Here is an 11,506-nt window from a genome sequence, read left to right as displayed (position 1 = left end):
TTTTTGAATAATAATGAATTTCTTTTCACAATTTTCTAGGATATCGTTTGTCTATGTACCGTGTAGAAAGTTCTTTTACATCTCTATGCATAAAAGAACGGGATGCATATGTGAACACTTGCTAATTTAAGGTGTATGTGTAGTGGGCTTGGTAGGATTTTAGAGGATTTAGGATGAGGCAATTCAAAGATTATGATGAGAGGGCGCTTGTGGAGATTTACAAGTCCATGGTTGTGGTTGTGGCACAGAGACAATTAGTTCCTCGCGCTGTTGTTGCTGCTAAAAATTGGCTCTGAGATTATGATAATTAATCCCACCAGAAAAAGGGGTACTTATTATCAAAGGATCAATAAATACTTTTTTGTTGTTTGGTTTCCACTGATTTCCCATAAGTAGGCTAGCTTTATCTCTCAATTTTCTTACTGATATGTCCAAATTTTCTAGGATGACCATGAAATATGGACTCTTATAAATTTCTATATCTTTTCCTGCAGTATGTGAGATCTTCCCTTAGAAGCTTCTCTGATTTTTAATGCAATGTAGGTCGGCTTTCCAGATTGTTGACTATGATAGTTACGCTGCAATAATAAAAGGTATGATACCAATCCCTAACTTTAAGAAGGGGGGGGGGAAATGCTAATAATCAACATGTGCTTATGTGCAATATATTTCACAACTCATTTGATCGAAATGTTGATCAAAGAGCTGACTGCATTCTTTTAATATCTACTGATTGAGAATTTTAAACTTTCTCGCCTTTTATTATTTATTAGAAATCTAAATAGTGATTCAAGAAATAAGGGCGCATTTCCTTTCAGTAAGTTTTTGTTGTAATATACCATCTTCCTTTCGATATTTGAATTTTCTAAATATCTTTTAGCCTTCCTATCTTCTACATTTTGGATGGTAAAGTGGAAAATATCTCTTTTTGTATACAATACAGTGTTTGTACTGTTACACCAACTGAGAAAGGATGAAGGGAAAGAAATGAAAAACAAAAAAAACAAAACATAAGATGCATGTTAAACTCTCTTAGTTTTTGCTAAAATTCTTTTTCTCTAAATACTTCGAGCCCTTAAAGATAATCTATATAATAATATAAAGCTGGGCATTAGACCTGCCACGTGGCATCTCTCATTGATGAGGAAACATATTTATTCTATTTTGTCAATTTTTTGGGCTTTTACATCTATTTTTAACACAATAAACTCAATTATTATATCTAAAAAAAAAGTAAGTGTTCAGTTACAAATGAATCGGCGACTTCCAAAATTCTCTATAACCTGTTTCAAATCAAAATCTTCACCTCTTCAGTTACAGTGGGCTAAAATCAGAGAATAAATCAACAACCAACAATCAACAATGGAAACAAATTCAACCCAACACCCGTATGAAACAAAAACTTCAGTTCCAGTTGCATTCAAGGCAGAGAAGAAATCACCATGGGAGAAAGGCGTCAGAAAGATCTGAATTAGGTACGTACAAAGCTTCATGTTTGGTTTATCTTAGCCTTCCTGTAGCTCTCTATTAAATTCTTTTCCTATATTTTCCACGCAGGCTTTATATTGGTCTTACTGATCATTCTGCGACAGTCGTCGTAGCGACAATTTATCTGACCATTGGATTCCAGTGTAAATTTTCCTCATGTTCATTCTTATTTCTTTCTACTTGGCTTTCACATTGTTTGTCCTAATAGTGGTATTTAAGATTATGTTAAGAAAAAATAGCGTAAAAAAGAAGAAAACTGAGGATAGCATCTGCAATTCGAACTTGACAAATGTATCTCCAATTACGGTGAATCATTTTCTATGTTAATTTTTTTATTGGTTTTCCTTGATTTAGGTTGGTTCGTACCAATAAAGTTTGGATCTTTTGGTTATTTTGTCGTCCCTTCTATGAGATCTGATTAATCTTGAATGTGTTCACTTAATGAGTTTTTCATCTAATGTTTTATGCGGTTTATTTGCCAGTTTTTGTATGTGTTTGCTCGATAAGTTAGTACCATACTTTAAAGTATTATTCGGGTTCCATTAAAAGCGTTTGTAGGGGAAAGTTGAACATTCGAATTCTATTCGCTGAATTCTTGAACAACATTAGAGAAGAAGTTATCATCCTTGAGAATTTGTTTTTACTCTTCCAATTTTTGCTATGTTATGGCCTATTTTATTTCAAAATTACATATTTCAATGATTTTAGGTGGAACATTAGGATGCCTGCAATTATAGCTATATCATACATCCACTCTTTCTAGCCTTGGTCTGTTTATCAAGCCTAACATATACAAAGTCGTACTAACAACTATCCTTTGTTCACCGTAAAATATTGGTTGTTGGAACTCATTTTGCTCAGAAGCTGCAGGTTTATTCATATTTGGGGTGTTTCTTGCGTACTGCAGTACAGAAATTGCAGGTTTATTCATATTTGGCTCAGTGATGTGGCAGGACTTACTTATCAGGAAGGCAATTTATCTTTTCTCTCAATTTTTTGCTATTTTCTTTATTTTCCCGTTTAATAAAAGGTCAAAAGTTGCACTGCTCCTATTTTTCCTTCATTTTTCTACCTTTTAAACGAAAAGCACCGCTTCAAATATCTCGTAACGCCACTGTTTCAAACCCCAGACTTAACGTTTCCAATTCATCCAAACAACTTCTCCGACAAGGAATGCAGGACAGAATATGTGTTCTTTTCCGTTATTTTTACCTCTTTGAAGTTACACAAATATTGAGATTCTCCATGTGCTAACTGACGGCGCAATCTTTCTCTTTTGACATTTATTTTGCTTTTTTACTTCTATAATTAAATACTTTGATGAGATTGTTAGTTTCTACATAAACCAAGATTCATTTAAATTCTATTGCTATTTCTATTAAATGGCTTTCAAGGAAGATATGAGAGACTTGATGTAGTTAAGGAATTACTTCAAACAAAGATCTTCATGTTCTCGATTCCAACGGCATCCAAGGCAGTGGAGAAACAAACAGATTAACGGAAATCTTCATTGTGACTGGTAAATTTTATACTTAGTTTTAGAACTGTACAACTTTGATATGAATTATGATTAACGTATTATTTTTCCTTTGCATGGATTTTTTGTTTTTAATTTTGTCATTTGTGTTATTTTGGGAGTCAATAATATTGAAATTAACTGTGAGACTTTGATATGAATTATGATTGGCATGTTGTTTTTTCTTTGTTTGGGATTTTTGGTTTTTTCTTTTTTTATTTCCAAAACTATAAAAGAATCTAAAAATTCAACCCAACCTCGATTGATAGAGTGCGTACTTCTTGATAAATTTTAAGATTAGAACAGTTATAAGTAATCAAAAAGTTATATTTAGTTTGAGAATATATAATATAGGAATGTTCATTCCTCTATTCGATTTTCCTCTAACTGCTTTTGCGAAACCTTGACCTTGATCGACAGGGTAAGAGATGGCTCTTTGTCCAGCACAGCAGGAGCTTTGACCATGCTCTGCTCTGCTTGAGCTCCTTTGTTGTTTCTCTCTGCTCCTTGGCTTTCTTTCTTTTCATCGTCTTTGTAATATGTCCCTCCTCCCGATCTACTCTGATTATATCAATTTTCTTGACGACCTTAAAGAGTGTTCTCAGTTACATTCCTGTCACATCTCTCCTGCCTATTATGCTTCCTCTCAAATTCAAATGTTGAGTCCTGAGTTATGCCCTTTCCATGCTGCTGTTTATGTGCTTTAGTCCATTTAACTTTAGGTGGATTCTTCTTCATCTTAAAGTTCTTGTGACACTTAATCTACACAACTGAAAGATCTTTGCATCAATACGAACAAATTGAATGCCATGGCCTGAGATAATTACTTTGTTATTGGTGTTTTTTTTTTGTGAGTCAATTGATGGTTATTTGTTGATATGAAAATACTGATATTGAAAACAAAATTCAAATGAAAAGCAAAGGCTAATTGACAAAGCCAAATGTATTAGTGTCATTATGAGCATATGGAATTTGGTCCCCAAACCCCAACTTATTATAATCAAAAGATGTGGCTTAGAGTTGCCCGGCCCCATAAAAAATAACTACTTTGTTTCGAATTTACAAATTGCTAAATCCAGCAGGTAACCCCAAATTGCTCTGATTTTGAATCTAACAAGACCTTTTTATTTTCTTCATCCGAGTTTTCCTTATATATCCACTCTCTAGATACAGTGCTTTAGCAATATTCTGTTTATTGAAAATTAATATACTATTTAGCGCAACCCTTAAGATCACCTTCCACCATGCTCCATGGAAGCGTTTTTTGTCATAGTTGTGCTAGAATCGTTTGTAATGGTGGATTTTGTTTGCAGTGATACAAATGGAGCACATAAGGATGGCTTAGAAATTCTTGGGCTTGGATGGAAAGAAGTGTTCCATGAGAATCACAGCAAGTACAAATGAGCTTCTTTTGTAGCATATTTCTATTTTTCCTAGGTGTAAAACATTTCGTATACACAAAAATAGAGAAGACGATTCTTGATTGAGAGGTCCTATGGAGATGCTTGGAGGCTAAAGGTGTACCTGTGGTGTACATTAAAGCGATAAAGGACATGTATGATAGAGCTAAGACCAGGGTAAGGACGGTATTCTGTTTATTGCCTTGGTGATGGATGAATTACGCGACAAATATACTATTTGTTCGCGGATGACATAGTCAACGAGACTCGCAGCAAGTTAACGATAGTGGAGGGCAGAGACATCGGAGTCTAAAGGATTTAAATTGAGTAGGACGAGACGAGAATACTTGGAGTGCGAGGTTCGGTGGCGCACCCGCGATGGGGGCTAAGCCATTCAAAAAAAGGAAGTTTCAAGTATCTTGGGTCTATTATACGGGGAGATGGGGATATCGACGACGATATTTCACATCATATTGGTGCGAGCTGAAATGGAGGCTCGCCTCCCGTGTCTTTGATAAGAAAATGCCACTAAAACTTAAAGGCAAGTTCTACAAAGTGGTGGTTAGGTTGTACGGAGCGGGTGTTGGCCGGTCGAGAGATGTCCGTTCGAGAAGATGAAAGTCGCGGAAATGTGAACGCGGTGGATGCGTGGGCACACTAGGAGGGATAGAATTAGGATTGAAGATATCCGAGACAAGGTGGGAGTGGCAGCACATAAGGATGGGCATGTGAAGAGAGAGACACGATGCTCCAGGTGCGGAGGTGTGAGGGTTGGCTTGGACTTTCGGATGGAAGAAGATTAGACGTGTTCCATGAGAATCAGATAGGAGGTTGTGGAGGACTAGGATTAGGATAGAAGGCTAGGTGACTTATCCTTTCACCATAGGAGTGTTAGCTTTGCTCATTTGTTTATTGCCATTTGATTTTTGCATTTGATCGCTTTATATTTGTTGGGTGTGTACTTTGTTTATCTTATTTATCTATTAGTTAATTCCTTTCTTTCCGATCGTTCTTCCATGTTTCTCGCTTTTGTTATTCCTTGTTTTCATATTGCTTTCGGTATATTTGGCCCTATCATTTTGTCTTGTTTTCCTTGTTTTCCTCTCTTTTCCTCTCTTGAGCCGAGGGTCTTTCGGAACACACCTTTCAAAGGTAGAGATTATACCAGGCTTCTTGTTGTTGTTGTTGTTGTTGATTCTTGATTGAGAATGCCCACTGTGTACAACTAAAATGGAAAGCATAACTCACTTATTTTTTAAGTGTGAATTTTCTGCACATATGGAGTAAATTGCTGCATTGGCAGGGGATTAACAGAATGTTATGGCCTGAGGAACTGAGATGCGCTGAAGTTCATGCTAGAGGAAATAACTCAAGTTCAGCAATTAATAGAATGACTATGGCTGCTCGCGTGTATCATCTTTGGCTTGACAGGAAAAGAGGTTTCCAAGCAAAGCAGATGGAGCCAAGGAGAATAGTCAGGAAAATCATTCAGGCGGAGGCTTGACAAGTTAAACTTTTACCCTTGATAGGTTTCTTTTGATAGATCAGTTGTAATAGGAGTGATTGCAGTATCCGATCGATCTAACTGCAGCTTTCAAATAAACTTTAGAGAATCCAATTAAATCAAAGAACAAATATTAAGATCAGTAGAAGATAAAGTGATCAAATATTAACTTTAGTAATCATTAGTTACAAGTTCTTGAGATATGTGTCGATTTCAAATCTTCTAATTTATGTTGGAATGATCTTCATATCTTTACATTTACAAAACAAATTTGTTATTTTTAATATTCGAATATTAGGTAAGGATCATTTCTAAGCTTAATGGGGTGATTATTACCGCGCAAAGCGCGGGCAAATTACCTAGTTGCATCATAAACAAGAGCAAGTGTATGAAATGCGTCAGGCATAGGTTGTAACCGAATAACTTCCTTTAACAGTTTCAATGGCTCTGTATATTTACCAGTAGCATAGCAAAGAGTGGCCTCTCCTAATAACTTTCTGACTTCAACATTTACCGTGTTTTTGGATCCTTTTGGCCTTCCAATCGTTTGTCCTTCTTGCTTCCTTTTAGTTCCGTATGCTTCCATGTTTCTTTTTAGTTTGTTTATGCTCGCAAGCAGCTAGTGCTTTTCTCTTTCTTTCAGCAAGTAATTCATAATCATTGTCTGGTAAGAAATTAACAGAAACCCCGTCAAATTGTTCTTCTTCTTCTTCAGTGCTATACTGGATGTCATGTCATAGTTATCTTCACAATTATCTATAGCAGCTGCTCCTTCAGGAATATCTCTTTCTAAAGAACTTCCAGGACACAGTTTAAACAAATATTCTTGGTTATGTTCAGAATCGCCTAGTTGGTTTACTAGTTCTCACATTGGTCCAATTAGAGTTAAACTAGAACTGCATATCATCAAACTACAACATGCAAATATATGCCGCACATGTTTCAGTCCAGAGAAATAGAGCAATGATTTTGAAGCTTATTAAGATGAAACAACCGCCAAAAAAAAAAAAAAAAAGTGCATATAACACATCGTCCTGCATGTCTTTCATCTTGTTCTACTTGATTCCAATTAGAAACAGAATCTAAAATTTCAGTCTTACAGGACAAGTCTTTCTTTTTACATTTTATCAACAACCTAGGGATAGAATTTAACATTTTTGTTTGTCGCTCTGGTAGAATTATTAAGTCAATAGAAGCTGTATCGAAAAATACCAAATTAAAACTCAAAGAAACTCAGATATGATCATAGAGCAGATCAAATTAAGACTCTGAGCACAACTGAAATAATAAAAATAATAGTACTTATATTTTTGCCCTATATGCAGAAAATGTGAAACTGAACTATTGATCATCAATAGCCATGCGTTTCTCAGAAATAAACTATTTTACTGTTCCTCTATCAATCCATTCTCATTTAATGTGATTTTACACGTATTTAATGACCAATTTTACCTTAATAATGCAAGAAGAGATTGTAAATATTTCTAGGGTTTCTTCATACTTGCAATCTTCCGATAGAAGAAACAGATTCGAATCTAAAGCAAAAATAGAGCAACTGGAAAAATTGAAAAGTGGTTTTCAAAAATTGATATCAAGAGAAAAGCTAACTGATTTCTAGCTAAAATTTTGTGGAAAAAAAAATATGGAAACGCTAGAAGGAGGGGTCGAACCTCCGACCTTATGGTTAACAGCCATACGCTCTAACCAACTGAGCTATTCCAGCTTTCTTGATGCTCTAATCTATGCTTTGTTATTCATAGTCAACGACTTTTAGGAGTCGTTTGAGTGGGGAACAAGTTATCCGGATCAGCTATCCCAGATTGTTATCCACCTTTCCACAGTAATAAAAATAATATTATAATTTGGGGATTAGTTATACTAGCCGTTTAGTGTGCATAAAATTCATAAAGATAGACGATCTTTACTGCACTTTTTCATTCCTAAAATTCGAACTAATTCGCCTCAAATTGACAATGAAAATTATCCCAATAAACATTGTTTCGGGTACTTTTCGAGTCTGAGTCAAAAATGGCTTCTTTTCACAGCCTTATTAACCAAATGGGTATGGCACGCAAATTTTTTTTTATAAATATAAAAAACATAGGTATTTTCTTATTTAACCCCTCACATCGTCCAACGGAATAAACTTCATTTGAAATTTAAAATACACCATAACTTGAATTAATTTTTGTTCTCCTTCTTTTCTAATTGTTAAATTTTCTCTCTCAATTATTCCCTACCGCGGTGTTTAACAATTAACAACGCAACCCATAATTAGTTTGGAATGACAAATACATATATATGCTTCAAGGCACAACTAGGATTGAAATGACTGAATAAACCCATATAGTACCTAGCCTACATATATTTTTGTAAGAATATTTTTTAAAAACCATATTTAAACATACTCAAAGATCTATTTATTTTCTTCTTACTCTTTGAAGCCGGAAAAGTGACAAAATTGTTAGGGGAGATTATATTTGCTAACCAACTATTTATTAGCAGGCAAGGGTAGCTCTGAAGGGAGAGTTGAGCGGAATCAGGCATAAGGAGCGAAATTCACTTCAAATACTTGTTTTGGTATAACTATTCACTATCCAAAATTCACTAGCCAGATTTTTAATTAGTGTGCATAAAATTCATAAAGATGAAGCGATCTTTACCAGAATTTTTTTCATTCCTAAAATTCGAACTAATTCGCCTCAAATTGTTACAATGAATCATGCACTTCTATCCCAATAAACATTGTTTCTGGTACTCTTTTTATGATGTTCAGCCACGTTCATTGAGGTGTTATTTTAGCTTTGAGGTAGTGGAGATTAACAGTCACCAAACGATTAAGTTCAGAATGGTAATAATTTGATACTAAAAAAAGTCAAATGCATAATAGTGACTAATAACATGGTATCACTTAATACTGTCCACTAATCTTTGAATTAGTTCAGTTAATGACAAGATCATCTATATGAGGGTGAGTGTCCCCATCTCCAATCAACCACTTTGATACTGATTATTAATAATCAAATGAGGTGCATCCATATCATTCTCAATCTCTTATGTCTTATCCCTGTCCCTTTTCCAAAACTTTATTTTAACTCATGTACCACATAATACTATACTGTCTATTAGACTATAACTTTAAAATACTATAGTGTCTATACCTTCTTGTCCCTCTCCCTTTGTTATTTAAAGGTAGAAATACATGTCTAAATTTATATTTTGATCTTTATACTCTGAATCTGTTACTAATTCTTTTCTTTAAGCAGAAAAACACTTTTATTTTATATATATTGGAAAAGGGACCAGCTCACCAAACTACTGCTCTTTTACTTGACCATGACTTCTAATTATAAAAAATTATATTAAAAAAAAATTGTGCACTTTTTTCCTTCTCTTTTTTTCTTGTTCTAATAGCTTGTTTGACCAAGCTTTAAGGATGTTAAAAGTGCTTATTTAAGAAAGTTGAGTGTTTGGTCAAGTTTTTAGGAAAAAATAAAGTACTTTTGAGTAGTATCAAAAGTTGTTTTTTCAGACTAAAAAAAAATATGTACTGTACTAGTTTTTTCACATAAGTAGTTTTAGAACATTAATCAAGCACAAAGTATTGCTATAATATTGATAGAAGTGGTTTTCAAATTGATTAGTCAAATATAAACAATTACTCTTCAGAATTTTTTTTTTCAAAAGATACTCTTAATAAAAATATTTTTCAAAATAAACTAATTTTATAACCTTGCTAAACTAACCAGTACCACAAATTACCAATAATTTGTTGATTGGAAACCAATGCCTGAAGCTGGTCCCAGTGTAATTGGATGTATCTCCTGAATATTGGGTCCAGCAGGGGGAACAAAACTATAGAAGCTTAAAATTCAACGTGGCCTCTAAAATGCTTCACTTTTTTCATTCTTTAATTAATGAAAAAGCAAAAAAGAAAAAAAAAAGTTCACACTCCATGCTATTATTGCTATCTATAAATATAGCAGTCATCAAGTTGCTCTGTATCATAAAAAAAGAACACAACTAGACCATTTTATAATACACAAGTTGCACAAATGGCTGATCATCAATTCAATCCAGACATACAAAATTTTACTAACTCACCATTTTCTTTATTAAACTTCGATTCGAATATCAATTTCATGAACCAGTTTCCAGAAATGACAATTCCTTGTTCCTCAGATATGTCAAGTTTCAATATACAAAGCTCATTGGAATTTTCCCATGAAAATATTTTTACTCAAGTAGCTGAATTTCCAGGAAGTTTACAAGAAATTTTTCAAGGAATTAATGAAAGCAAAAAGAGGAAAACTAGTGAAAACCCAGAAAGTAGTTCAGCTTATTCATCCCCTGCAGTTTCTGCCACTGGAAATAAAAGGAGAAGCGTAAGTTAATTTTAAATTAATGTTAGTGATCAATTAATTAACTTAACATTCTCTAATTATGATAGCTGGTGCTGATATTGGTTTTTAATTTCCAGAATAAAGGAAGAGGAAAGAGAGTGAAAAGTGATGAGAAACCAGGAGATGTGGTCCATGTTAGAGCCAAAAGAGGCCATGCAACTGATAGTCACAGCTTAGCAGAAAGGGTAATTAAGAATATATTCTATATTTTCCATAATTATCTGGTGAAATTAACTGTAAACTATTTCACAAAATGTGAACTTGTGACTAATGCACTTTTTTATGTCTGGTTCAGGTTAGAAGAGGAAAAATCAATGAAAGACTGAGGTGCTTGCAAGATATTGTTCCAGGGTGCTATAAGGTCTACATCCTGAATGATATTTACATTGACAATATATATTTTTTTAAATTCAAAAATATAATGAAAAAAGCAGAATTTTAAATTGACTTACAATTTTCCATTTTAATCGAATTCCAGACAATGGGCATGGCGGGAATGTTGGATGAAATTATTAATTACGTGCAATCCTTGCAAAATCAAGTGGAGGTGAGTTCAGATAATAAATTACTAAAAATAGATTTTTTTTTCTTAGTTGAATATAAAAAATGGAACAAATAAATTGACTTCTTCGAATTTGTTGGATCCAGTTCCTCTCCATGAAACTTACTGCAGCAAGTTCATGCTACGATTTCAACTCAGAATCAAACATTCTCGTGTCACTACAGGTAGTTTTTTTTGTTTTCTTCTAGATCGCGTCAATAAAATAAATTAAAATTTAGTACATACTCATGACTTCTTACTTAGTCACTATTAAAATGATTTTTTGAGTGCCACAAAAATTCTTACTTTTTGTGACTACTAAAGGAACAATTGGAATATTTTTTATGTTGCAGAGAGCAAAGGCATATGAAGCACAACAAATGCAAAAGATGCAGAAAGAAATTGGATGTGAAGGGTTGTCTTCAAATCAAGCTGGCCCTTGTGACCATAATTTTGGAAGTTATCCCATGTTGCCATACAACACCTGAAGATTCTCCCCAATTTTCCCTTTTTTCTGATTAAATTTTTAATCAAGCTTTTTCCCACTTGGTGCTATACATTTGTAATCTTTGTACACATTGAACATTGAGAAATTTATATATTAATATACTTATATCAAGCTCACTCAGCTTTTATGTGGGTACTTAACCAAAA

At 33.9% G+C, this 11,506-nt stretch overlaps 1 protein-coding gene, 1 non-coding gene and 1 pseudogene across 2 annotated transcripts; 1 reads left to right on the top strand and 2 right to left on the bottom strand.

The window, feature by feature from the left end:
• Positions 1-3,251: 3,251 nt before the first annotated feature.
• LOC132055194 (probable ribosome biogenesis protein RLP24) lies at positions 3,252-4,250 on the bottom strand (annotated as a pseudogene).
• Positions 4,251-7,557: 3,307 nt separating this feature from the next.
• Positions 7,558-7,631, bottom strand: TRNAN-GUU (transfer RNA asparagine (anticodon GUU)). The gene has a single exon. It is a non-coding gene; the product is annotated as a tRNA-Asn (tRNA).
• A 2,217-nt stretch (positions 7,632-9,848) lies between these two features.
• Positions 9,849-11,506, top strand: LOC132058105 (transcription factor BEE 3-like). Its single transcript, XM_059450669.1, has 6 exons — positions 9,849-10,293; positions 10,389-10,496; positions 10,607-10,672; positions 10,790-10,858; positions 10,960-11,037; positions 11,206-11,506. Exons 1-6 carry the CDS (start codon positions 9,964-9,966, stop codon positions 11,338-11,340), a joined length of 786 nt encoding a protein of 261 aa, XP_059306652.1. The 5' UTR covers positions 9,849-9,963; the 3' UTR covers positions 11,341-11,506.

Source organism: Lycium ferocissimum, chromosome 5 (assembly GCF_029784015.1).
Source record: "Lycium ferocissimum isolate CSIRO_LF1 chromosome 5, AGI_CSIRO_Lferr_CH_V1, whole genome shotgun sequence".
Taxonomy (NCBI): domain Eukaryota; kingdom Viridiplantae; phylum Streptophyta; class Magnoliopsida; order Solanales; family Solanaceae; genus Lycium; species Lycium ferocissimum.
The sequence above is the reverse complement of the archived record's forward strand: the minus strand, read 5'-3'. Positions and strand labels throughout refer to the sequence as shown.

Bases quoted from the DNA above. Each gene is read 5' to 3' on its own strand.
- LOC132058105 (XM_059450669.1), top strand. From the start codon at position 9,964: ATGGCTGATCATCAATTCAATCCAGACATACAAAATTTTACTAACTCA. The intron at 10,294-10,388 runs GTAAGTTAATTT...TTTAATTTCCAG, and splicing joins CTGGAAATAAAAGGAGAAGC to AATAAAGGAAGAGGAAAGAG. The intron at 10,673-10,789 runs GTCTACATCCTG...ATCGAATTCCAG, and splicing joins TTGTTCCAGGGTGCTATAAG to ACAATGGGCATGGCGGGAAT.